The sequence below is a fragment of the Rhea pennata genome, chromosome 3 (genome assembly GCF_028389875.1).
Source record: "Rhea pennata isolate bPtePen1 chromosome 3, bPtePen1.pri, whole genome shotgun sequence".
Taxonomy (NCBI): domain Eukaryota; kingdom Metazoa; phylum Chordata; class Aves; order Rheiformes; family Rheidae; genus Rhea; species Rhea pennata.
This window is the reverse complement of record NC_084665.1, coordinates 62,363,093-62,388,638: the sequence shown is the minus strand read 5'-3', so window position 1 is coordinate 62,388,638 and position 25,546 is coordinate 62,363,093. Positions and strand designations below refer to the sequence as shown.

Sequence of the window (25,546 nt, the reverse complement as noted above, 5' to 3'; positions counted from 1 at the left end):
ATCCCAGGCTCAGTCACCTGTCTCCAGCTTAGTGCTTTGTACAGGGTCTGGATCTGAAGGCATCAAGAAAAGAATCTCCTGCTTCCCTTGACTGTTTGAATTTTCAAGAGTGCTTTAATACTTGCTTTTCTCTCCTTGCAAGGGAACGTCTTTTACATTAAAGTGTAATGCATGTGCCAGTCTTTCCCTTAGCACATTCATGCAAAACTTTTTCAAGCCTTTATTGGAGAGCACTTCCTGCACTTTTTGTGCCACTTCGTGGATCTCTTTTGAGATCTTTCCGTGTGTTTTAAATGGGCAGATAGCAATTCTGGGCATGCTGTAGCACTTTTTGTCTGATAAAGTGCACAGTGATGTAATTTTACTTACTGTTTTCCTATTTGCACATCCATATGAGAGTATTAACCTTCTTTTGTATCAGCATTAGCTCACTAAGAGTTCATGTTGAATTACTTGACTACTTTGAGCTGTACATGCAGCAACTTTCTAAGATGTGTTTCTTGATCCTGTAGGTTGTGTTGCTCAGTCCTGCAAGTCTGGCTTTTTTTTTTTTTTTTTTTTTTTTTTTTCCCTTTGGTTCTATTAAAACTTCTGATTTGAATAAACAAAGTTTATTAAATAATCCAGTTAACTCTGTGAGTGCCTTGTCCTCTGCTAATATTTACTCCTTCTAAAGATGTTGCCAGTAGTGTTTTATTGTCTTTTGTGGCTGTCTGAAACAATATTTCTCTAGATTGTTGGTGAAAACACTGAAGGGCATCCCTGCAGCTCCCCAGCAGAAACATCCTCTTTAAATGACAGTGCTTCACAGATAATTGCCCTTTTTCATTTAGCTAGTTCTTTGTCTGTTTATGCTTTATTAATTTTGTGTTGTCCTCACCTTTTATTTATTTCTCCCTATATCAAATCCTGAACAGAAGTCTGCTACACTCAGGCCAGTACTCTTGGCAAATTAATTTGCAATCTCATCAAACAATGAAATAAAAGATTATTTTACTAAGACATAGTTTCTGTAAAAATGTGATGGCTAGTATTAGTTGTATTCTTGTCTACTCGTCATGTGTTAGTTGACTACTCTACCTCTTCTGCCTAGAACTCATGTCATGCTAACCAAACTGCAGTAACCTGTGTTACTTCATTTGCTTCCTGAACACTGGCCTCACACTAACACACTTCTCCATCTCCTGAAATTTCATCACAACGCCAACACATATTAATAGCAGCAGTCCGGAAATCTCCTTAGCCAACCTTTCTAGGATTTCCAGGTCACTTGTGAACTTGCTCATTTCACAGTATGGCTCACTGAAAAATATTCCCTAACATGTCATGGGCTGGGACAGTATCCTCCTGTGATGCATAATGCATCTCCCTGCTTGTTTTTGATATTGAACAGTAATAACTATTTGAAGCATTTGAGTGGGTTTTTTTTGCCTCATTGTGAATAGTTACTTGTTTATTCTAATACAGTCTATACCATCACCTAGATTACTATTATACATTACATACAAAACGGTTTTATTCTTTTTGCCCTTGTGCTAGGCAAGAGCTCTCTCCCTCACCTCCATTTTTCAATTATCCAATCAATAAAAATTATGTCTCCTTTTGTCATTTGCTACAGTGAAGTGTTTTCTGTTTGCTAGCTGTTGTCTTAGACTATGAACCAGGAGTTCTTTCTTTTGAAATTAAAAATGGTTTTACTTCTTGCTTATGCACTTGTGAGAGAGGCAAGGGTCAGGCACACTTTCAGACTTCTATCACAGTAGAATAAGTGACTGACTGATCATGACACCGTGAGCTGATCTGTCCAGGCATTCCCTTTCCACCTGTGCGGGCAGCAAAGTCTGGAAAAAATGGTCCCAGCCATAAACCTCCTCTAAGCAGGGCGATGGGATCAGCCCCTGCTGCTGTTACATGTTTTTCCTTGTAGCTTCAGAGAGGGGCAAGGTGGAAATAAAAACTAACTTTTTACATCTCGACCAACTTTTGGGGGCCTCAGAGAGCCAAGGGGCAGGATCTAGGCGTGGATTTGAGGATTTTAGAAGGCTGAGAAGGCTTCCTAATTTAGTGCTGTCTTTCCTAATGTCCCTATAATTAAGTTAAAAAAAAAGAGAAGGAGAGGGAGAAGAGAGGGCTTCCACAAGCCCCCTCCCCGTGACCCTGCAGCACAGGGCCGGCGCGGGTGAGAGCCCCCGGCAGCCGCCGGGGTGAGCGCTCCCCCGCCCAGGAGCCGCCGGCGGAGGCGGCCAGGGGGCTGCGAGCGGCGGCCGCGACGCGGGCCGGGGCCGGGGCGGGCGGCGCCCCGGGGCGGGCGGCGGGCGCGGCGCTGCTGCTGCTGCTGCTGCCGCCGCGGGCCCCGCGCCGAGCTCTGCCCGCCCGCGGCGTGGCGGCATGACAGGCAGCCGCCGGACCGCAGCCGCCGCGGCCGCAGCCGCCCCCCGCCAGCCGGCGGGAGGCGCGGCGGGGACCGCGGCCCCGGCGAAAAGTGACATGGCCCCCCGGAAACAGCCGCGGCGGAGACTGCGCGCCCGGAGGGCCGAGCGGGCTGCGTGATCGCGGGCCGCCTCTCGGCGACGGCATGGGCCAGACCTCGGTCTCCACGCTGCCCGAGCCGGCCGGCGGTGAGTAGGGGCGCCGCCGGCGGGGCAGCGCTGCGAGGCGGGGAGGGGAAGGGAGGGGAGGGGGGGCTCCGCCGGCGGGACGGGGAACGGCGCGGCGGCGGCGGGGCCGGCCCGAGCCTGGCGAGGGGCAGTTATGGGGGCGGCGGAGCAGCCGTCGCCCTTGTGCTCCCCAGCCCAGAGAGCCCGGTGGGGGGGCGGGTCGGGGGGGAGCAGCGCGGCGGCGGCGGCTGTTCTCCCCGCTCGCGCGCCGCTGGGCGGGCGAGGGGCGCCGGCCGTTAGCGGCGCTCCCTAACGGCCGCGCGGGCCGGGGGTGAGCCCGCGCGTGATGGCGGCGCGGCGCCCTCCTTGCCCCCCGGGCCCGCGCGCTTTCGGGCTCTTTCTCCCCCTTCATAAATAAATCATAGCGAGAGAAACAGGGGGGAGGGGGGGGTGAGGAAAGAGCCTTTGGCACCTCGCCCGGCACTGCGGCTAGTCACCCGCCCATCTGGTTGCTTTTGGCTCCGGCACGTTTTTATGTGTAAGCAGGCTATTGAAAATAAATAGATAGCATGTGAATGGAACTTTTTCTCCCTCCACCCCTGCTCTTTTTAATAAGGCAGTTCTAGTTGTTTGCGAGTTGACTTGTTTGAAAGTAGTGCGAAGTACTTGGTGTTTTGGGTTGCAGGCACTTCGGGATTACTCTGCGTGTTTTAATTGCTGGAAAACAGATTGAGTCCCTTCTCACAATAGTAGGATGTAGGATCTAAATTAACTCCAGCGAGGTCTGCAGTTTCCTAGAAAAATGCCACTGCACTGGCGTTTTCTTCCCCCCCCCCCCCTTTTCCTCAAAGCCTATTTCTCTAGCATTCTTTAAAAAAGTCCTGTTGTAGACTTGAACTCTTCATTCTCTGAACTTTATTCTTAATTTGCTTATTGCTGTTATTGTGGGAATGTTTTGCCAGATGGGAGACAGTGCAAACTTTTTTGTCCTTAGTTTATTCATGGAGATACAAAGCGATAATTTTTGTAGTTACGCCTCCATTTTCAGAAAAATTCTATTATGATACAACTTTTCAATCACATCTCCCTGGCAAAAATACTGAGTGAGTTCTTCTCCTGCCCAACATTACGTGAAAGAAACTTGGCCATTTCTAATAAACTTTGCTATTGCATTAAACCTGTCATCCAGCAGCCAATACATTATAATTAATTCAAGGTAGCTGTTAGGAAACAGATGTACCAGTTTAAAGTTTTTGTTAAACATCCTGTAGAAAAGTGTCCAAAATATTAAGTGTGAAAGTATATTCTGAGTGTGTTTTGGCTGAGAAGGACCCATATCTTGAAAAAGGATAGCCGCTGTTCTCTACACAGAATGCTAATGGACAATAATTGGGCTGGATTTACAATTTTAACTAAAAAAAGAAAAAAGTCACCCTTGTTCTCTTTTAATTGAAAATACTTTAATTAAGGAGTGGTAAGCGACAGCTGTCTGAAGAGGTAAGTTATGGTGATGCTTCCTTGGTCCTGCAAATCAATTTTAGTTGTCACTGTTTTAACTGATAAGCACAATTCCTAGTTATCCTCAGGAGGATATGCTTGTCCCAAGGCACTGATACATCCTTCAGAAGGTTTCACAAACCAGCAATCCCCCTGCAATTTCAGCCTCACTGAAGATGTTGTGAGAGTATATCCTCAATGAGAAGCCACTGGGGCTGGTACTTCTATGGGTGGTAGAGATTCATTTATTTTTCTTTCGCTTCCTGTGCAGGTAATTTGGGAGGCTCGGTCTAATTGTAATTAGGGTGGTGGGATGACTTTCACTGGTTTCAGTGGAGACTGATTGCCCCTTAGGCAAGTAGTCCTAATTTTTGGTGTGCCAGACAGCTACAAGACATTTAAGTCTTTGACAGCTGCTAGAGATTAGAGTTGAAGGAGATCCTTGTCTTGTACACACAGGGGCTACAAATCTGTTTTAGTGCTAAGGAATCAATAGTGCATTCAGATCCCTCTCCAGCCAAATGAAAGCAGCTGTTAGAAGTTACTTTCCTGTTCCCTCCATCTTTTTCCCTAAACATACTAGCATTTAAGGGTCCTGATCCTGCCCTCTGGATATCTAATGTGAGCTCTTGTGCCCATGTAGAGCTCAGATTCTAGCTTATAGTTACAGAGGGTAATAATAGTAAATCACAGTGGAGCTTTTGGACTAATCAGGTGAAATTGTTCTGATGTAGACATCTAAAATAAAACTTTCCCTGAAAATGAGAGTGTTAAAATAAATGCAGTATACTATGTAATATAACACTCAGTATGGATGCAATCCAATGTCCTGCATGTTTTTGTTTTTGTTTTTTTGTTTTTTTTGTTTTTTTGTTTTTTTTTTTAAGATTTACTTTAAAGGAAAGATTTTTCTCTTGGAAATATGTACTGAAGTACTTAAACAGACCAGGATCCTGATGCACTTTCCCCTTGGGTTAACTGTTAGATTAAGGTCTAAACATAGAACTAAAGTCTACCCAACTTGGCAAATATATATGTATCCCAGCCAGCCCCATCCTATACAGGGAGGAAGAATATGATTTTTCATGCCCATGTGTCTTCCAAAACTTAATCTTCCAAGAGTCCCCCATCTTTTTTAACAATGCTTTCTCACTACAGTTTGGCATCAGAATTGGATGGGAGGGTTCTTAAATATTTTTGGACACCAAACTTAATACAAAGAATGTCTTAACTTCTTATGTTCCTATGTTAGCAAAGCACTGTTGAATAAAATACTTATATTTTTGTCTTTTTGACTTGGAAATGTTTCCTAGGGGCATGTTCTTACTTTACTTTGAATTTAGAGGACTGACTGGACTGCAGCCACCATGACAACTTATGTTTTTTCTCATTCATTGTATTTAGTTTCTGTCTTTTTGCTCTTGTATGCTTCTAGTGTTTCTTCCCTTCAGTTAGTTAATCTCTGCTCTGTTTATGTTCTTATTTAATTTGATTCTTAAACTCTGTCTCTTACCCAGGACTTGTTCAGAGTTACAGCAGTATTAGTGTCAGGGCTTTAATCACTACTCGTACTGATGATCCACTGGTGGACAGCAAAGCTGGTCTTGGCTGTTTGTGAACACCCAGCAGACAATCTTCTGCAGTCTTCTCTTCTTCAGTTCCTGTTTTTCAGTTGTATTTGGATGCATTTTTCCATAGCTTGTTTGTTACTTGTCATGGCCTGCAAATGTGAACAAACAGGAAGATTAGCGGCTTACAGCAAGAGGGGCTTGGAAAGACTGTATAGACAGTATAGGTATGTGGAAAAGGACAAGTGCATACTCTCCTTCCTGATCTTCTTTCCTCTTGTGTGATCTTCCCAGGCCTGGCAGGACTTGACAAAAGTGCTCTCTCCCATTCGGTGGCTGAGGTGGAGCACTTTTCAGGATTATCAACTATCATGTGCAAAGATACCGCTTCTGCTTTCTGATCACCAGCTTATCAAAAGATAAGAGTTGTGCAATGAAAAGAGACCCCCCCCCCACCAGCCTTTGCATTTGGTTTTGGATGGTTTGGTACCAGCCAAAGTACAGGGAAACAAGCTAGTCATCAAGGGGAAGCCTGATGGGAAGGTAACACTTATAAGCAGACCTAGATAGATGATGAAGGTTTTTTTGTTGTTTCTGAATAGTGATGGTTTGTTGAAAAATAAAACTTCTGGTAAAAATGCACTTACTAGTGTTACTAGGAAGAGGTCAATTAGTTCAGCATGGAGTTAGTGGAGCATAGCAGGGAGCATGTAGAGGGCAAGGAACAAGCTGTAGAGGGAAGGTCTAGAGAACCTCTTGCCTTGACAATCAGGATATTCTGCTGGGCCAACCTTAAACTGGGGTCCTGCCCCTGTTCTGGTTTGCAAAGAGCTGAGTATGTAATCCCAGAGCCTGTTTACTCTGGGATGGGTGAGAGTTTCTTTAATCTTAAACATTTTCAGAAACAGAGCACAAATTGTCACGTTTGGATTTAATCTTACTATAGACCAGAAGTGTTTGGTGTTTTTTTTTTCTTTTTTTTTCCTCCCCTCCTCTCCAAGGACATGGAAATGTGCACGGACAGCACAGGAAAACAGTTTCCCACCCAGCTCACCCCATGAGATGAAAGCAGTACTGGTAGGATCCTGTTTGTTGACCTTGGCACTCAGTGAAATGATTATTATAGGTCAAAAGTTAACGTGTTTCTCAGACTACTCTTTTTTATCTCTTTGCATTATGGGACTTCCTGTTAATTGACAAGTGAACAGCATCTTCTCTTGTGTCCGTGCAGAGGAATTGTAACTGCCTTAGCTGGGCAGCCTTATTTTAATTTTGGAATGAAATGGAAAACATGTTTGCTTCAGCTGTGCTAGCTGTCAGTAAGGAAACTAATAATTGATTATTAGTACAGGAATTTCAGGTCTTGTCTATAAAGAGAAGTTGTTCCAGTAGTGATTATTCAGTAATGGCTCCTTCTGAGCCATCTGAGCAGTGACAGTGCTATTCTGAACAAGAACTTTTGGTCCTGTGAAATATGACTTGGAGATACTCAGCCTTAAATTCATACCCTGACTCAGTCTGTGGTGAATCTGAAAGCATAAACAGGCCCCTACAAGTGATAATTCTTAGTGAGGAAAAAGTAAGGCTGAGTTTATTCCTCCAGCTTCTATCCTTTTAAAAGTGGAAGAGCTTTGGCATTATTGCACTTTGTAGCAGAGCATCTCGGAGCACTTACAGCTGCACTGAGCTACTTGCAACACCTCCGTTAGCCAGTCATTCCAGCTCTCTGTGCCTCTCGAAGAGGAGGAAGCTGAGATAACTGAGCTGAAATGTCATATCCCATTTGATGTCTAGCCCTAAATGACTTGCCCACAGTAGCAAAAGGAAGTCCTTGGTAGAGTTGGGAAAAGCCCTCAACTCCCTAGCCTGCGCTCTAAGTGCTAGTCTTGAAGAACCAATTTTCCAAATTTTCCATTTTTTAATGGTTTTTCTCAAATCCTAACACAGAGGTTATTGCCGTAATTAAAATTGCATTTCTTTTCTTGGGACCTAGTGCCCCCCCCCCCCCCCAAAAAAAAAAAAAGTGCTGGAATCCCTCCCTAACAGTAACTATATTGAACTGGATCAAACTGAAGGTCAGCTTAGCCCAGTATCTTGTCTCTGACAGTAGCCTGCAAAGGGTGCCTTGAGAAGGATATGACAGGATAGGCATGTTGTGGTATTCCCCTAGACTATCCTTCCAGCATGCAGATTTGCACTTCAGGGACTTTACCAGCCTGGTGCTCTCTCCTGTTAACTCCCTGCCATACTTTTTCAAGAGAGAGAGAGTCAGAGAGAGTGAGCAAGTGATGAGAAAGAAACACAAACAAAAAACAAGCATTCTGTAAGAAGTGTCAGTCCATAAATTCAGACTTCAGTGAGCCCACAAGGAAAGAAAAATTCAGAGCTGCAGACCTCTCACTGAGAGTACCTTATTGCAAACCATAAGATTTTAGCTCAAGCATTTTGTTCATCTGCTACCTTTTTATTTGCATATGGAGAGACTGGGTTTCTGGGATAAATGAAACGTAATCCACCAGTCTTTAGATGTTGAAACCAGCATCCATAAACAAATGGGATATATGTATGGATCAGTGTATATCAGGTGATGCAGTGTGCTTTTCAGAGAAGCAAGAGAACCTGTTGTATGTGATTGTCATGCACTGTATAGTGACACGCTGCATCCCTCAAGTTTGCACTTGTGCCTCTGGCTCCCAGCTCGAGATTTTATAATATTAGCAGCTACAATCTTAGGTACTAAATGCTTCTGATAAGGTGAGAGAAGACTTTGTACTGCTGTTTTTTTTTAGCATATGTAGCTTTTTGTTGCTGTTTTTGAAAACACACACCCTTTCCCACCCTCCCCCCGATTTACAGTATAGATGCCTGGAGTTTGAGATAAGGTATCTATGCTGACTTTGTTTTATTGAGATCACAAACAACTGCAATGCAAGACTTCTATTATCAATTCTGATAATGTATCCTGATACACATATTCTGCAAAATGGATTGCAGATATCCAGGCCTGTAAATCCAGATAGTTAATATATACTTTACTGGTTTGTTTTAAATGTTGATTAGTCATATGAGCGTGGTGGCATGTCTCAGTTAACACAGCAGTACATCTCCCATCTAGAAGAGAAGGAGCTTGCAGCTTCAGAGCCTTAGGGGGCACGTAGCACATTGAAGGTTTCTAGAGCCTGTGGTAAGACAGAAGCATGTTCTGGAGTTGGTCAGGAGCCTGTGGGGCAGAGATTGAGTTCTGACTCTTGAGAAGAAATCTGAAGTTCTGTAGAGGGCTTTAATGCTGCAGAAAGGTGTAATTCTGAATGGAATTAATTAAAGGGTAAAAATGTGATTTTTAGTCATGGTATCTGGAGGCAGACAGTTAAAATTCACTTGGTGCTGCATGTAAAATTCAAGCATAATCCCAAGCCCTCACAGCATGTAGTTTTTAGCAGTGGAGCCTTCTAACTGGGGCAGAACTTGTAATCTGGGTATGTGGATCAGTGGAAACTTCAATGTGATCACAGCTTGCTTCCTTTCTCACTAGACTGAGATTTCCAGCCACGCCTGCAAAGTCACACCACTGTATACACATATCACTGCTAGGCTTCCCTTTTGTTTTGAATTTCAATGTTTGACATCTGAGGAATGATGTTATATGATGTTGTGATTAAAAACAAAAATAGAACTATTTCTGAAATGCTGTCTCTGGCTTCAGCTATATGTTGAACTTCAAGCATATATATGAATTTTTCTTATGCTTACTTTTGCTTTTTATAGTCACAAAAGAACGGCAGAAGAAGGTGCAGCCAGTAACATTGAAATATTTATTCCTTATACAAATGGCAGCTTAATCTTCCTATATAATTATTTTCTGTCAGGTTAAAATTGATTGATGGCGCTGAGGCTGAATCCTCATAACACTCATAACTGGGAATTGTATTTCTTTTTTTGTCTCCTCTTCATTCTTTTGCAAAATTATGGAGGAGTTATAAATACAATGTAGAGAGAGAGTTTCTGCTAAACTTACACCCAAACTTTTTCACTTTGTCAGTCTTGAGCATGGGAAACCCACTGCTCATTATCTTACCATTGTTATCAGATGGGGCTACAATTCTGACAGCCCCAGAATTTGGGCTAATTCAGTGGGTGTTTTGGATACCCATTTAAAGGTACAGAAAGACCATATTTTCAGGCAGAATGGATAGCTGCAAGTTCATCTCCTGCTAGTAGGCACTGAAAGGCTCAGACACTTTGAAATGTTGGCCTTGTGTGTGTCTCAAGCTAAAATTCCAACAGTAAAGGCAACTACTGAAGGTCCCCAAAACTGTTCTTATTTGTGCTGTCAGTGGAGATCAAAGTGTGATCCTGTGAAATAAAACTATTATTATTTATAGAAATACAGACTATTTATAGAAAAAAATCATATATATGTTTTTTTAAAAAATGTTTATGAATTATAAAATACATTTTGTTGCTCGTGAATGCTGCCATATAATCTGTGATCTTCTAGAGAAAACACCAAGCACCCTAACAGTTAGTGTTAGTTGATGCAGACCACACTCAGCTTCAGGAAAAAATTGCTGCATGGGAGGTTGCTGAACCTTGACTAAGGTGCATGGTGGAGAGCAGAGATCTTGTAAGGACATGGAGGACCAGCCACACCAAAGGAATGACGTATGAACCACAGGAACATGAGTATGAAGGGCTAAGACTCAGTTGATCCCTGGTCAATGTCTTGTCTCCTCTTGCTCTGAGGCTGCTTCAAAAGATGACTATGAATATTCCTCATTTTGTTGCTTATTTACTCCTGGCAGTGTATATGACCTTTTATTTCAGGCATGTTGACTGAGGTGCCTTTGTGCCCTTTATTTGCTAGTCACTTAATTACCTGCTTGCAGTGCTGATCATCAGTGTCCTCATCTGCTACAATTAGAATGAGACTTGGGCTCTAGGAGCTGTCGGTGCTGGCAGGGCTGCAAAGTCCAAGGAGTTGTCCCAGTTGATACAAAGTTGTGTTATCAGATGACCTCCCCGATGCTTCCCTCAGATGGAAAGGTCACAGGAGATCTTATTTCCTCCTGAGCCCCCTGTGTTCAGTCCCACTGACAACCAAGTCTGCTCCTGAGCTGTGCTTAGTGGCCCAGCCACCCCTTGGCTCAGCTGTCCTTCCTAAGCCCTCTTCCTCACTTTTTTATTACTCTTGGATATAATGCCTTATTCTTACCTGGTGTTTTTCATTATAGATGTCCAAACACTTTTCAACCCTTATTATAATATCCTATTATTTAAATGGGAAAACTGAGCATGAGGAGGCAGAAGACTTGCTTGTCATTACTCAGTGGGTCTAAGACACTACCAGGATTAAAACATAAATCTCCCGAGTCCTCATCAGTATTTGAGCCATATCACAGTGCTACCTACTACAAATGCTACCTACTACCTGTTTATATATATCTTTGTTTTTCCCTGCTTAAAGTTTTCCTTTATTTGTTTTAGATGCCTATGCTTTTCTATATTTAAAAAGAATATAAGAAACAATGAAGAAATGCTAATATATTCCAGAGTCAGTGTTGGCCTGAGTTCAGTTTAGTTTGTTCTTTTAGGATATGTTGATGATTTAGGGAAAAAAAAGTGCACTTTATGATTTGGCTGTTGCTGACATTTTTAATAAATAATTGAGCAAACAGCCTGTTTCAAGAACCTATTTTTTACCTATTGTATCTAAATCGTAACACAGTGGTTAGAGAAATATTTCTGATGTGTAGAAATTCTCAAACCAGCTGACATTATGGCCCATATGGAGAAGCACATTCTGACGTTTGAAGTTGCCTACTCTAAATGGTGTGAATGGGATCCTGACTCTGTTCTCGTTTTTTGACTGGAGTCGTAACAGTGTAGTGGAAGCAGGATTTCTTTTCAAGTAGGTCTGGGCAGGGCCAGTGCTAAGCACAGACAAAACAAGGGTTGGAAGTTTGCCAGTGATGGTAAACTGGCTTTAGTAACAGGCCCTGATAACGAGCTCTTCAGTCTGCTTTGCCTAAGCTAGGCGCCCAGAGTGGGGCTGGTTGCTGCTGCCTCTGCTGAGAGAGTAGCCAAGGAGTAGATGGGTGCAGGGGAAAGAGGCAGTTCAGTTAGTTGTTTTTGCTCCTAAGTTGACAGAATTTGGTTTTGTCAATGCTGCTGAGAAGCCTTCAGATCTGTTTTCAAGCTGTTGAAGGACGTTGATGTTAAAAGTATGAACAAAACTGAAGAAGAAAGGAAATATGATTGCAAGCCAACAGAAAGGAAGGTAGCTAGATAGTGAGGATTTTTATATATATATTCCTGACAAACAATACTGAAACAAAAGAACCGGATCATTTACATTCCTTCTTAGATGAAGTCTATAACCCTTAGGCTAGAGCTTGTCCAATATATTTTTGGTCAAATCCAGAACTACATTTGAGCTATGGAAGGTGTAACTTCCTGTTAAACTGTTTTACAGGAGTGCTTCAGTAGGAACTAGATAGGAGGGTCACTGTGAACTTCACGTTGATACAAGATGTGAAGATGGCCTGTTCTGCCTTCTCACTTTCTCTGGCCAGAATCACATGGAGAAGAGTGTCCTGTTAGGGGGGATTTTATTTGGTTTGTTTGTTTTGGGCTGGATTTTAATATTATGACCTCTGAATCTATTTAACCTTACCTAGTTGCAGTTGACACAGTTTTTTGAACTAACAGTTTTTGCGGACAGTGCAACTATCTCTGTCCATCATGTGGAGATATTGTTAGGAAATTTGATTTAAGATTTGAGTTGCTCATAGGCGACTCAAGATCACTGCATAGGAATGAATGATACTTTTGTCCCTTACTTGAGTTTTGGGCACTTGGAAATAAAATATCGGTCAAAAATGAGTCTTACTTACCTTTGTGTTTCCTCTCTGCTTAGAACAGCTATGATGATCAATATTAAGTGGAAAACATGCTAGGGAGACATGGGAATCTAAGTTGCTCAGTCATTGTATGGTAGTGGATATGCAGTCAGGTTGCATACAAATAATGATTTTGTATTGATAAAGCATTGACTAATTGTATAGTGGACAGTGCTTTTCCATATAATACCATAAAATTGTGATAACACTTTGTTACTTGACAAATCTGAGTAGTAAGACAAAATCCTATGTCAACGATACCTTTGTGAAAATGATAAAATTTTATATTGAAAAAAAAAAGAGTGAGCAGCAAAGGTCATGTTGCCTTTTTTTCTATGATTCCTGTTTTACATATGAATTTAAATGATGTTTTGCTGAGCAGAATTAGATTGTGACACAGCTGTCCTAGCACTTGAAACTCCATCAAGGAAAACAAATTCTGTTCGCAAAGATCAGCTTTCATTCCCCACCCCTGAGAATGTGAATTTTATTAGTACTAAGAGATGTGTTCACTCTGACCAATTGCTCAGATGCTATCAGCCAATCCTAATCAGGTAATGGGATTATCCTTGTTTCAGTATTTAATGCTTTTTTATATATATGTATATTTTCTAGATCTGAATGTTTAATGTGTTGCTCAATGAAGGTGCAAGAATGCTGCAGAGGCCTTAGATAAAAGTAAAAGATTTGGGCTTTTTACTGCTTTGTGCAAGTGAATCACATAGTTTGTAGTTTTAAAATAATCTGTTATTTATGGTTTTTAGCTAAATAAATAATTTGCACAATTAGAATATGTGACAGACCATGAAATTTCATATTTTCACTATGGTCATATCATTTACATTTTTAGATTAAAAGATTGCTTTAAATGCCTGTGAGGGGCACACAGGAGTCATTCTCAGGTTTAAGTTTTTTTTTTTAATTAATAGTCATAGCTTCAGATCAGAAAATGATCTCATGCCCATGGTTTGTAATCTCCGATAGTATTTCTGGGGTTTGGAATCCAAAACTGCTGTTCCGTGACAGAATTTATTGTCATTTTGCTTGATGCCTTCTGCTGAAGAAAGGGCTCTCCTCTTCCCCTTCTGCCCTGTGTGGCTGTAAAGCCAGGTCAGACAGTAGGAAGCAATTTGGAGCTGAACTTCTGTTTGGTAGCCAGCTGAGCTAAGAGAGAAAAGCAGTTATGAGTGGAATTGGGTCTGAATGCCCAGGAAACTTCACAGAAGTGCAGCGTGTCATAGGAGGGCGGCTAGAGTGAGTAGCATGTTAAAAAAGAAACCACAGAGATAGGAGCCAGGCCTTCCACTCCTGCTCAGTTCAGTGCAGCCCACTTCCCATCTGTTGTACCAGGTATTGCTCTCATTAAACAAGGAGTGGGGAACCAGCTCCATGTGCCAGTGGCCTTGTTTGCATCCTCAGCAAACTGTTGCCTACACTGGTGCATATTAGGATCTGGGATTCATCAATATGTGTTGTTGCATAGATGCCAAAAGGCAGAGCAGTGCATGGAACAGCTGCAATACTGTAGGCCTAAATTATGCCCATCTGTGCCCCAAGTAAGGTTTTGCAGATATTATAGGGAGTAAGAGGTCTTGGGTAACTCTCAGACACTTATTCTTGACCAACATTTGTCCCGGAGACTCCGGTTAACTTTTATGTGGCTGGTAGATCTACTGCCTCCACTACCTAATAGCTTCATAGAGACTTCTAATGTTTGGGAGCCAAACAAGAGGAATTAACTAGTACCCAACTGGAGGAGTAGTTAGCTCGAGTAGCATCTGGAGATCGTTTTTGCCAGGGATCGTGGGCAGCCCATGTGCCACATTAAAAATATAACTCTTGGTATGATTGTGAATAGAAAAAGACTGTGTCTGTTTTGTTACTTTTCTCCCAATTGCTTTCCTTACTCATAACCCCCAGAGATCAACTTACCTGAAGCATTCGTGTCGTAACAAGCAATAGAGCAAAATCCAGGCGGAAGACACGTTTTCTATGAGCCTTTTTTGCTTTTTATTTTTTTCCTCAAATCCTAAATCAATCAACAAATAAAATGACACTTCTGTCGTGTGTTTGTGAAACACAGATTTAGTGCGATATAGTCAAGTACTTTGACTCACGTAACCACTTAAAGTTGTTATTAGCTGATCAGAAAAAGATTTCTAGGTTCTAGCTGTGTTTACAAGTTTTTTTTAAAAAAACCCAAACCCTCCAGTTAATTGCCAAGAAAGTGGGGATGTTTAAAATATACATACATAATGTGTTATAATTTATTTCATTGATAATAATTCAAAATTGGCTGTGCATTTCCTTTCCTGTAAATGCATTCAATGTGTCTGAAGATTACTCATTTATTTCTTGGAGTTTTATAGATTTGTTACATTTCTGAGTGAAAGAAAGTGTTGGTTTTGGCATAGGTACTAAGAATATTCATTCTTGTTCTGAAAATGTGAAATAGTGTTCTAGCACACTGCTAATTTGGCCTCTTATGTTGATACAAAGAGGGGTGTAATGGTTTTCCTGCCCCATGCATTGTACCACCAGGCATGGTTTTCCTTTTCTGATGAATTGTTCAAATGATTATAAAAAGAAGGAAAATATTAGTTTTAAAAACTCATACTTAATTTAAATCAACTTCACTAATTGCGGCATAGTTCCTGTACAGCACTTCAGGTACTTTAATTGGAAAGTTTTAGAAGGCTGATCAGACTTTTAGAAGAGACCGGAGTCAGGTTCTTGGGAAGAAGGTGCTATTGTTGTTTCTGATTTGAATGTTGCCACTTCTGACACATGGAAATAGGAGATGGAAGAATACATCTGAGGCCTGATGGTGAGACGTGAAAGACTCTTGTGTCTGTGCAAGTGAACTAACAGTAAAATGGGCAACTTCAAGACTGAATAAAGCCAAGTTGTCAAGTGCTGGCCAAGCACCAAGCAGAAATGAAAAATGGCCTATGCTTGACTTGGAAGAGAAAGTAATAGAGAGTAGCAGAACATGAGCCAGCAGGAAAAGAGGGAGACATTAACTACAAAGCATTGCAGAAACTATGTGACCATGACACTTGGCTTTAAAGCATTTTCAGCCCTTATGTTTGACCACACCATCACGTTACTCTGTTGTGTTATAGAGTAAACATGATTTGGAAGGGAGAGGTGGTATTGGAAAAGTTTGGAGGAATTCAGAACTTTGAAACTGAAAAAGGAAGTATCTTGGACACTTAGAGCAACACCTCTTTCACTCCCCTCTGGCACTGTTCCTCCCACTGTTATAGTTTCCCCATCACTACTAGTGTTTCTGTTTCTTGGAAGGGGAGGGAGAAGAGAAGGAGAGGATATTTCAGTCAGACCCAGCAAGACATGACAAACAGTTTGCTGCTGAAACATTTAATTGTACCTGGAAACTCTGTAGTTTAGTTTGGAATACATAATTTTATTAACAAATTGTGTGGAAGGGAAAAGAGCCTTCAACATGACAAAATGAGTATCTATTTTTAAGTTTAATAATAACATTTGTACTCTAAGTCTCAGTATTTAATGTCAGTATTGCATCTCTAGGATCATGTCTCTTTTTAAAAGAAGAGAAAAAAAGAATACACTTTTCTAGCTGTCATTCCTGAAAGAAAAAAAGCTTGAAAATATAGAGCTAGAGCACTAGAAAGCATCAGAAAGCTAAGCATTATTTTCAGCTCCTTTTAACCCATTAACATGGGGTTCGGGGCTTTGCACATTTCCCCAGTTAGCAAGAGAAGCTAGTCATAAAATTCAGCTATTGCGTTACACTCTGTATTTAATGTAGAGACTGATTATTAGGTTGGACACAGCTGTAGGGGCTGAAGGTGTTAATAGCTTCCCCCCATTGTTGCTCACCTTCCCTTAGAGCAAAGTTATTTCCCCTCAGCTCAGACCCACCAACATGCAACCATTTCCTAATTTTCCTCAATGGAAAATAAGCAGGGCTAGCTTAAACCATGGCTTAAGGTGATTTAAGCTTTTCCAGTGATTTTTTTAACCTGAAGTAGGTTAGGGAGCATTCATGTGCTCTGTTAACGAGGCCACGGTTTATCACCTTAGGATGATCTATGTGGGTTCACGTCTCTGCACCTCTGGAGGTCACAGAGGTCTTCAAAGTCTTCTGTGAGGATTAATCAGGCCTGAAAATAATCTTGTGCAATAGTTAATTATTGTCATCCCTTCTACAAATGCAACATGCAAGACCTAGCTAAATGAAAGCTGCAGATCAAGTAAATGAGTGAGGAAAAATCATCAATGTTAGGCTGTGGTTATTGGTGTCCATACCTTTTAACCAGCTGTCCTTAATTTACCATTATTTTGCAGAGAAAATCTCTCTCAGTTACTCAGCCTACAGAGCATTCAGGGTTTGCATGACCACATCAGAAAAACATTGTGAGAAACACAGATGATATAAAACAAAAATAAAAAATAAAATCCTTCATTAAGAGAGTTCATCATGGTGAAAGAATACAGCTGAAGATAGCCAGCAAGTTAATGCCACACTGTGGCTAACTATTCCTTTAATTTTTAGATGGGAGCAGCCTCCTCAGCCCTGACTGCCTGTGGTTTAGCAGATAACATAATTATCCTGTGACAGTCCTTGGCTAGGAATGCTACTGTTTAGCATAATTGGCAACCTATTTTTTCCCTAAGGGCTTGTTTCAGGGGATAAAAACAAGCAGGGCAGAACTGAGCCTCCAATGTCTTTTCGTCACCACAGAGGTGTCTGGTGGCACAGATCAGGTATTTAATCTCTGAGATCTGCCTACTTCCTTCCAATTTAATTTTTTTACTCTCTATGCAGTAAATTCCACACAGGAGTGAGAGGATAGTGGTGGAAGAACAGAGAGAGCTAATTAAATTAGCAGTTTCTTAAAAGCAAATAAATACTAAGCAGACATAATTCAATCTCTCTCACTTGCTCTCTCTCTTTTCTTAAAGAAAAAAACAACACGTGGCTCATTTTTTTTATTGGTTTAAGCAGTTGCATGCATGCACAGATGTCACTGCGGGGGAAATTTACAAATCTAGAGAAGTTTCTTTTGTCTTTCTCTGTTTATATCTTTATAATTCAGTCTTTGCTTTTTTCTTTCTCTTTATTCGTTTTTAAGTTGGCCAGCAGCAAGTGTTCCTCATGATTTGAAACAAACCTGAAAACGTCATTCTTTTGGAGGGTAGAAGGGGAAGGAGGAATGTGTTCAGACTGAGAGAGGAGTGGGAAGTGTGGGTGTAACTTGCTGCAGGCAGTGCACTGAGTGCAAAGTGAAAAGTCTCTTACAAAGACTTCCAGTAGCCCCCTTTAGTCCAGCAGCTTGCTATTAAATTACATGAGAAAGTCAACTGTAAGTATTTATGTCTCAACTCAACTCTTACTGGAATAGTGTTAATACATTTTTTTCTATCATACTGACAGGCACTTTATAACTCAAGAATTGTGGCTGTAATCCCACAGAGATATACATGAGTGTACAGTTGTGCATATTTGCAAGAGTTTATTTGGATCAGAGATCTTGCCTTTTTCATACAATCTTTCTGTAAATTTCTGTAATGCATTTTTCAATCAAATGGTGACTTTTTCAAAATATTTCCTGCCCATTTCCGTTAAAATAGAAAAGCCAGAGCTCTGGCAGCAATAATAGATTGTAAACATCAAGCTCTGTTTGCAGGTGGAGAACAGATATGTGAAGTCAGTAGACGTTAGAGAGGATGACTGACTGAACACCGCTCCACAGAATAACATTATAGTAGAATGCTTTAGAGTTGTGTTAGGTTAAGAGTCCCCTAAGTAGCAGGGATTTGCTCTGGGGCTCTCCCATCCTGCGTAGGTGTCATAAGCTGTGGCATAAAAGGTAAATGGATTCCTTCAGTTCTGTGAATAAAGCTCTCAATTTCCTCTATTGTTGCTATAATATTCTGAAAGGAAAACCAGCCATATTAAAGTGAATGTTAAATTTGACCTGAAATGAAATTGTTGATGAGAATTTTCCTTGCCCAAAAAACTACAGCAATTTTTGTTCTTGTCTTTCCAGTATTTTCAGAGATTACTCACTTTTCTTCTAGTAGCAGGTGATTGTATGCCTATAAAAATTAGGTCCAAATACATCCCCCAAAAGTACTTTGACTTTATATAAAATTCTGATTACATTCTGTTCAGCAGCTTGAGTGAAGCACGTAAAAGACACCATTCAACCACTGCATATTTAGCTCTTTAGATTTAAGCTCTGTTGTCTTTTGGTCATGAAATAGGTGGGTTTGTGAAAATACTTCTTGGAGGCAAAAGTCGCTATGTAGAGCCCCAAATTCCAGCATAGTGGTGGTAACTAGAAGTGTTCGTCTGCCCTTACAAATTGGGTCTTGCTATATTTCTGTTGCTCTGTGCTCCCCTGCCTCCCCAGGAAGCTGGCAGGCTGCTGGTGGTGCTGCCGCAGATGGGGGGAAAGGAAGTTGCACAGTTGTTCCTGTTGCCCGTGAGCAGCAGACTCAGATTTCTTCCGCAGTCCTTCATGGAGTGATTCATGGCTGCTGACTATATCAGCATTGATACACTTAAAAATGTGGAATGTTAGTAATAAGTTGCGGTATTGCTAATACACGAGTAAATTAAGACATAGTCCTTTATCTTCCTCTGAGTGCTAAGAAAATTTTTGTAAGTGTGGTAGTAATTATATATATAATATTATAAATAAAATATTTTGGAGGGTAGGGGGAAAGTTTAGCTTTCAGCAAGTATACCATAGTTTGTTTTAGATTGAAAGATAATTAAAACTCCATTCAAAGTTCTGATTTTGAAGTCAGTTAAAAGACAGAAGTTTAAAATCAGCATATGTGTTGATCAGAGCAGGAAGCTGGTGTTTGTAATGGAGCCAACTAGGAAGGAAGCTGTTTGGACTGGGATCTTCAGCGTGATAGGGTTGCGTTTCAAGTTTTTCCTTCCCTTCAGAGCTATTGTTGCTACACAGAGAATAAGAGAAGTTTGGCGTAGGGATTTCAGTAAAGTCAGAGAAGCATAAAGCATAAAGCTGGATCAGAAAAAGGGAATGGCAAAGAGGTGGATTTTTTTTAACATCTCTATTTCCTCCGTTATTCTCCAGATATGCCTTAAATACAGGTTTTAAAGGAGGTCTGTTGATCAAAAAGGGAAGCAAAAATTCTCCTGAACTTACTGAAATATTTTCCGTTTATTTTGAAATTTGACCAGCTGAATAACAGGTAGTGGAAGGCTCAGTTTGGTTCTAAGCTGGATGCCGACATCATTTACTTTACACATCTGCTTTGAGTGCTGAATTAGGACCCCATTTTCCCCTGGGTCCCTATACAATCAGTGGAGCCAGCTCTTCCGTAGGCTTTGTAAAGGGCAATCAGGGCACCTCTTTTTGGTCCCTGTGCTAATTCCCAGTGTGGAAGGATCTGCGTGACATCCTGGGCTGCCTGGAAGCCCAGACATGGACTAGGCACCAGCAAATAGATGATGGTATGAAAGTGTCTTGTCTTGGCAGTAGCTTAAAGGGTTATATCTAAGTGTTCCAGTGTAATTAGTAACTGATTTTAATTGATTGAGCATTGTGTATAGCTTGGAGCCTGTAAGGGAAAAGTAATTTCTCCACAGAAAAGCTCACCATGTAAGACTCTTTCAGCATGCGTAGTTCAGACTGGAGGAGCTCTGTGGACTTGCAGAGCAAGTGGCTCTGTGGTGGGGCAGATGTCTGCTGCCAAAGACGTGCTTTTGGTTGTGGTGGACTTGAGCTGCAGGCTGGTACTGATGGAGGCTGAGTTAGGGGCCAGGTTTGCCTTTTTAATACCTGGCTTGTGATTCAACCAGTAAAGATCACACAATTAATGAAGATTAGCCCAGGAGATCTGTGTTGCTGTAGTCTGGTTTATACTGACACCCACGATCTCATAGTGTGTTGGAGATGCCTTAACGATCTTCGACAACCGGAGCACCTGTAGGTATATACCCAAGAAGGGTCTCTCCAACACATGGAGCACAGAGTCATCTGCACCTGTGCAGGTATCTGTGTGGTATGTGACCATGAAGTCCAATTTGTCTGATGCTGGAATACCAATGTACTAGCAGCTATTAGTGCTCTCAAATACTTACATGCCAGCCTTTAAGATACCATGATGACATATGGCCCTGTTAATACAGTTACTGCTGGTTACTGTGAATTCTGGCATGGTCTTGGAAGTGTCCCCATACTACTGCCTGTGATCAAGCTCCTTAGACCGTGACACTTTAAAAATAGTTAAGTCTGCAGTCTTCTGATTTTTCTCCTACTTTTTAAACACTTAGGAGTTGCTTTTTCCAGCTGTCTTTCACAAACATGAATGAAAAGTATGAGTTTATTGGTTTATTTTTAAGTGGAAATAAAGATTCTTAAACAAAGAACCAGCTCCCAGAGACTTGCTATTCATAAAAGCATGAAATGTCATAGGACTTGCCAAAAAAGCTTTAAGAGTTAGTTACATTGTGCATACCTCTGCTGTTCAAGTTTAGTATATTATCACTGATCTAATACAGGACTTAAAAAAAATAAAAACTCAGTTAACTGTTGGTTTTAATTTGTTTTTATTCTTTCTAGAACAGGAAAATATTGAGTGAAAGTTAATGATGGCTTTCTAGCTATTTTTTTACCCGAATCAATTTGAACTGTTGTGCTTACTTACATTGCTTGTGTTATACGCCTGTATTAAAATACAGAAATATCTCCAGCAAAAGAAAAATACAGAAATCTTCCATTTTACTTATGTGGCTTCTGTCTGTCTGCATTACAGTTAAGATATTACAGGGAAAATCTGAAACTTGTTGAAGTACTGCTTTTGAAAGGTTCAGTATAATTAGCTAATGATGGTTTTGGCACCTTCTGCATTTAAAGAAGAAAAAGGATTGTTGCATCATTTTGCCATCAGCCTGTTCCCCAGGATACCAGTTGAAAAGGCCTGTGTGGGTAATGTATGCACAGTGACAGAGCTGTGCAATGTGATCCACTGGTCTCTTTTTGGGTCTGTCCTGCAGTGAAAATTGCCACCCACTCTTGGAGCTTACCAGCCAGTTAGGGTGTAGTGAAACAAAATGCAAAGTGAGCACAGAGTTTAAAAATGTTGAATATGTGTGTTGAGAACATATATTCAGGGAGAGAGGTTAGAAGAAATTATAAACCTTTTTCAAGCCAAGAAAAGTGATTGAACCCTTTATCACCTCTTTTCACTTCCAAAATGTCACTACCACTCCCCTAAGCTCAGAAAAGCTGCAGTCATTTGTAAGCTGCTTAAAAGTGCCCCTTTAAAAAATAATTATTAGCCTCTTTTCCTTAAAAACCTGCTTTTATACAAAGTATGTGTAGCTGGAGATTGTTATGTGTCAGTTTTGTTCAACGTGTCAAAGAGAAATTTTCAGACTTTTTCCTGATACCTGTTCAGAGGGAGTTACATTGCGGTTGATTGTTGGAGGGCCCTCTGCCCCACTCCTTCCGCATGCTGTGATGTGTGGTGTTGAATGGCCTTTGAACAATGTAAGAGCAGCACTTGGAAGTTGATTGAAAAGATACTGTACCTCGCAAAAGGAAAACAAAACTGTTCTTTTTGCTAGCCCTGAGCTGCGGTGTTCCTTGTTCTCCCACAAGATGAAGGGCAGAGGCATAGTCATCAAGGGGCTCTCTGGTTTGTTTGCTTTCCCTAGCTCCCCACAATAATGCCAATGCCGTTTTGAGGGAGAAAAAGGAGGACTAGGGCAGAGTAGGTCTTTATATCCTGCTCGTCTTCTGAGCTGCATGTTTCCAAGCAGAAACTTGATGGGGATTTAATTCATGTAGTCGCTTTGCACAGCTGTATAGGGTGTTAGCGAGTGGCGCTGTGATTCCCAGGGAGCTTCGCAGTGCCGCCCTGCTCCTAAGCAGAGACCACAGGGCCGTCAGCAAGTCCTGGTTCCAGGAATGCTCCCCTGTGTGTCTGGGGAAATCCTGGGGGAAAGACCCCACTGGAAACATCACAAATGGAAAGTCAATGTTTGCTCATTTCTTTGTGGAAGAATCCGTCTTTATTTATTTACTTATTACATGAGCAGATAAGTCTTTCTCTTTGTTCCAAATATAAGTGTGCTAAATCGGTTTTGTACACTCATCATTGTCTCTTATGTAAAACAGTCGAGATAGTCAAAAACTGCAAACAGGAATTTTTGAAGTTTTCCTCTGGGCTTTTCTAAGTGACGGCTGACTTTCCCAGGGACCTCTGGAAACAGATGCGTACTCTATCACATAATGTTCCCTCTCTAGGAAAACATTTGCTAGTAGTTTAAAAAAGAAAACTTCACAGAGCTTAGATGAAGCCAAAGATGAATTTGCTAAACCCTGATTCTGTACATATTTTACTTGGGACAGTTTTGACTTCCAGTACTGTTTTGAGTTGCTAGCAAATGTTTCAGTGATATTTTGGCTTTCTGCACCTTCTTTTTTTAATCAAATCCTTATTAAAGCACTTTTAAACACAGCTTTTGTGCTCTGTTCATCTACATCAACTTGGTTATAAGGCTCATAAAGAAGTATAATTCAAGCTTTGCTGTTGGCCTTTTTACATATATATTTTAAACTACCTAACCCTGTTGCCACCTTTGGCGTAAAATTAAGTCTGAATTCCTATGTTAAACTCTTAAAATGTTGCCCTTGTTTAATTCAACATTAAGTGCATTACAGTTCAAATATGAATGGATAGTATTTTCCTCCTAAGCCTGCAGACGGTCTCAGGCAACTAGTTGGACGGGAAGGAAGTGCCTCTGTTCATTGCAGAGGGACTGAGTCTTCTCTGCAAATAATTTCTGTAGAAATATCTGATCATATCAGTTGCACTTCCTGCATACGCAAAACTTCAGCTGTCTCCAAGCCAATTATCAGAACACCCAGCTTCATGCCCATGCCCAGCAATGGCATGATGTTTTTTCCAAATCGGTAAATTACAATACACTGAAATCTTTAAGTGTTGGGGCAGCTTTGAGTTTGATTTTAACATCAACCAAAAAAAAAAAAAAAAAAAACCCACAGTGAATGATACTGAGGTTAAATTATTAATGTTTATAGCTATTTTTAGGTTGATGTATATATTGTTTGTAGTGTCCACTATTTCTAGTCTTTTTGACGAAGGCTTCAGAGAATTCAAGCCATCGCAGAATTTGTGAAATCCTAAAAATGATTAAGCTATATTCAGTTACTCAGTTTTTAAAATAAACCATTTCAGTGTTTTCATTTGTGTCCTGGCTTGTAATTACTTGAGGGTCTTATAGCCAGGTTTACCTCTGCAGTCACAAATAATAATTTTTTTAAAAAATGGATGCTGAAGAGTTGAAAGAGAGTCTTTAAGAACCTGTGAAGTACTGTGAGGTGTGTCATTCCATACAGTGGGAGTGATATTTGGTAGCATTAGCTGGCTATAAATAGACTAAATTATTCTTGAAGTTGATTTAGATTGTACAAAACCCTATATAAATACATTGTTTGATTTAGGACAAGCTTTAATACATCTTACTGGGCACCTGGAAAATTATAAGTTCTCACTGGAACAGAATGACTCCTAACTTCTAACTGAATTTGGCTTGTTATGAAAATCACCCCCCAAAAAAAAAAAAAAAGTGTTACCAGTGGCAGTAGAGTGTTATATGCCAAAGAATCTGGATGGTCTCAATTCTTCCACATCAGACAAACAAGCATCACTACTGGTACGGTTCGAAACCCTTACTAATGGTGTGCACTGAAGCTAAGTATTGAATGAATGCTATTATAGTCTATGTAGTATTGCATGGAAATGCATTGGTAAAGGAAAGGTGGAGTCTTACATTTCTTCTATGGGTAGTTGCTTTTGGTCTCAAGAGATACTCATCCAGCTCTACCTAAAACAGTTCATTTCAAACTGATGCACAGGAATTCAAAATGACATTTTATTTTAGCCTAAGGTTACAAAGATGTGTTTTATGATTGCTCAGTGCCAATGCCTGAATGAGAGGTGTTAGAAAAGGACATGATGTAAACAAAATCGTACGGACTTCTGGATATTTAAATTGTCTTAAAAATACAACCAGCTGAGCAGGTGGCAATGAAAAATCAGAAATCTGTTGTTCAAGCTGTTCTCTTTCATTTTAGATTTAGATTTGGAACAGGAATGGTCTCTATGTTTTGTGTTTTTATAACTCCTGCCACTCTGAGGTCCTAATCTATGACTAGCCCTCTGAAACACTGTGATAATACAAATCATTTGGGATTAAGAGAGAGCAGAGGACGTTCCAGAACGTGAAATACATCATGAAACAAAGAAGTCGGGAAATGAACTTATCAACCTATTTGCCATATGTATGACAACTTTACAAAGTAGTTGCTTTCTCATGTGGGAAAATGGAAAATCTGTTGGAAAAGCTTGAGTGTATTTTACCTTCTTTGGAGGGAAGAGGCAAGGCTTCCCTCCATCCAAGGCCTCACCAAGTCACAGGACCCTCCCGTCAACCTAATCCCTGACCAAGCTGACCACCAGGAATAGGAACTGAAGGGGTGCTTATGATGGCAGGGCTTGTTTCTACTCCCTCCTCTACTTGCCTCCCCAAGTGCAGCAGCCTGGGCCAGCTGGCAGGGTTGCCTCTGGAAGCAATGGGTGCTGCTGGTGGTACTCTGCTTCGTGTCCCCTTCCTGTGTCCTTGCAAACCAGGTTGAGCCCCTGACCATTCGTTACACCTTTTCCTTTTACTTAACTAGTTGTCCCCCTGGAATTAGTGTCTATTCTCCATGTATTTCTTTTTTTCTTTATGACTTTCTTCTCTCAGATGGGCTTGATACTTTGGTTAGGGCTGGGCTGGTGCCTGGTCTTAAGAGAAAAGGACAGAAAGTTCTATGCAAGGCAAACAACTTTGTGTAATTGCTTTAGAGAGAGGAAGGAACTGTAGATTAGTCAGGTTCTTTTGAAGGATGTGTTTTTAAAATCTCAATTTAGTTACCAATGCTTT

At 41.0% G+C, this 25,546-nt stretch overlaps 1 protein-coding gene across 3 annotated transcripts in view; it reads left to right on the top strand.

Annotated features, from left to right (window-relative positions):
* Positions 1 to 2,417: 2,417 nt before the first annotated feature.
* PHACTR2 (phosphatase and actin regulator 2) overlaps positions 2,418 to 25,546 on the top strand; it is an 89,022-nt gene continuing 65,893 nt past the window's right edge. Inside the window, exon 1 of one of the 3 annotated variants that reach the window (XM_062572442.1) lies at positions 2,418 to 2,618. In XM_062572442.1, coding sequence (XP_062428426.1) covers positions 2,576 to 2,618 — 43 coding nt within the window. In that variant the 5' untranslated portion in view covers positions 2,418 to 2,575. The remainder of the gene's footprint in view (positions 2,619 to 25,546) is intronic. The other 2 variants (XM_062572441.1, XM_062572440.1) reach the window with 2 other exon arrangements.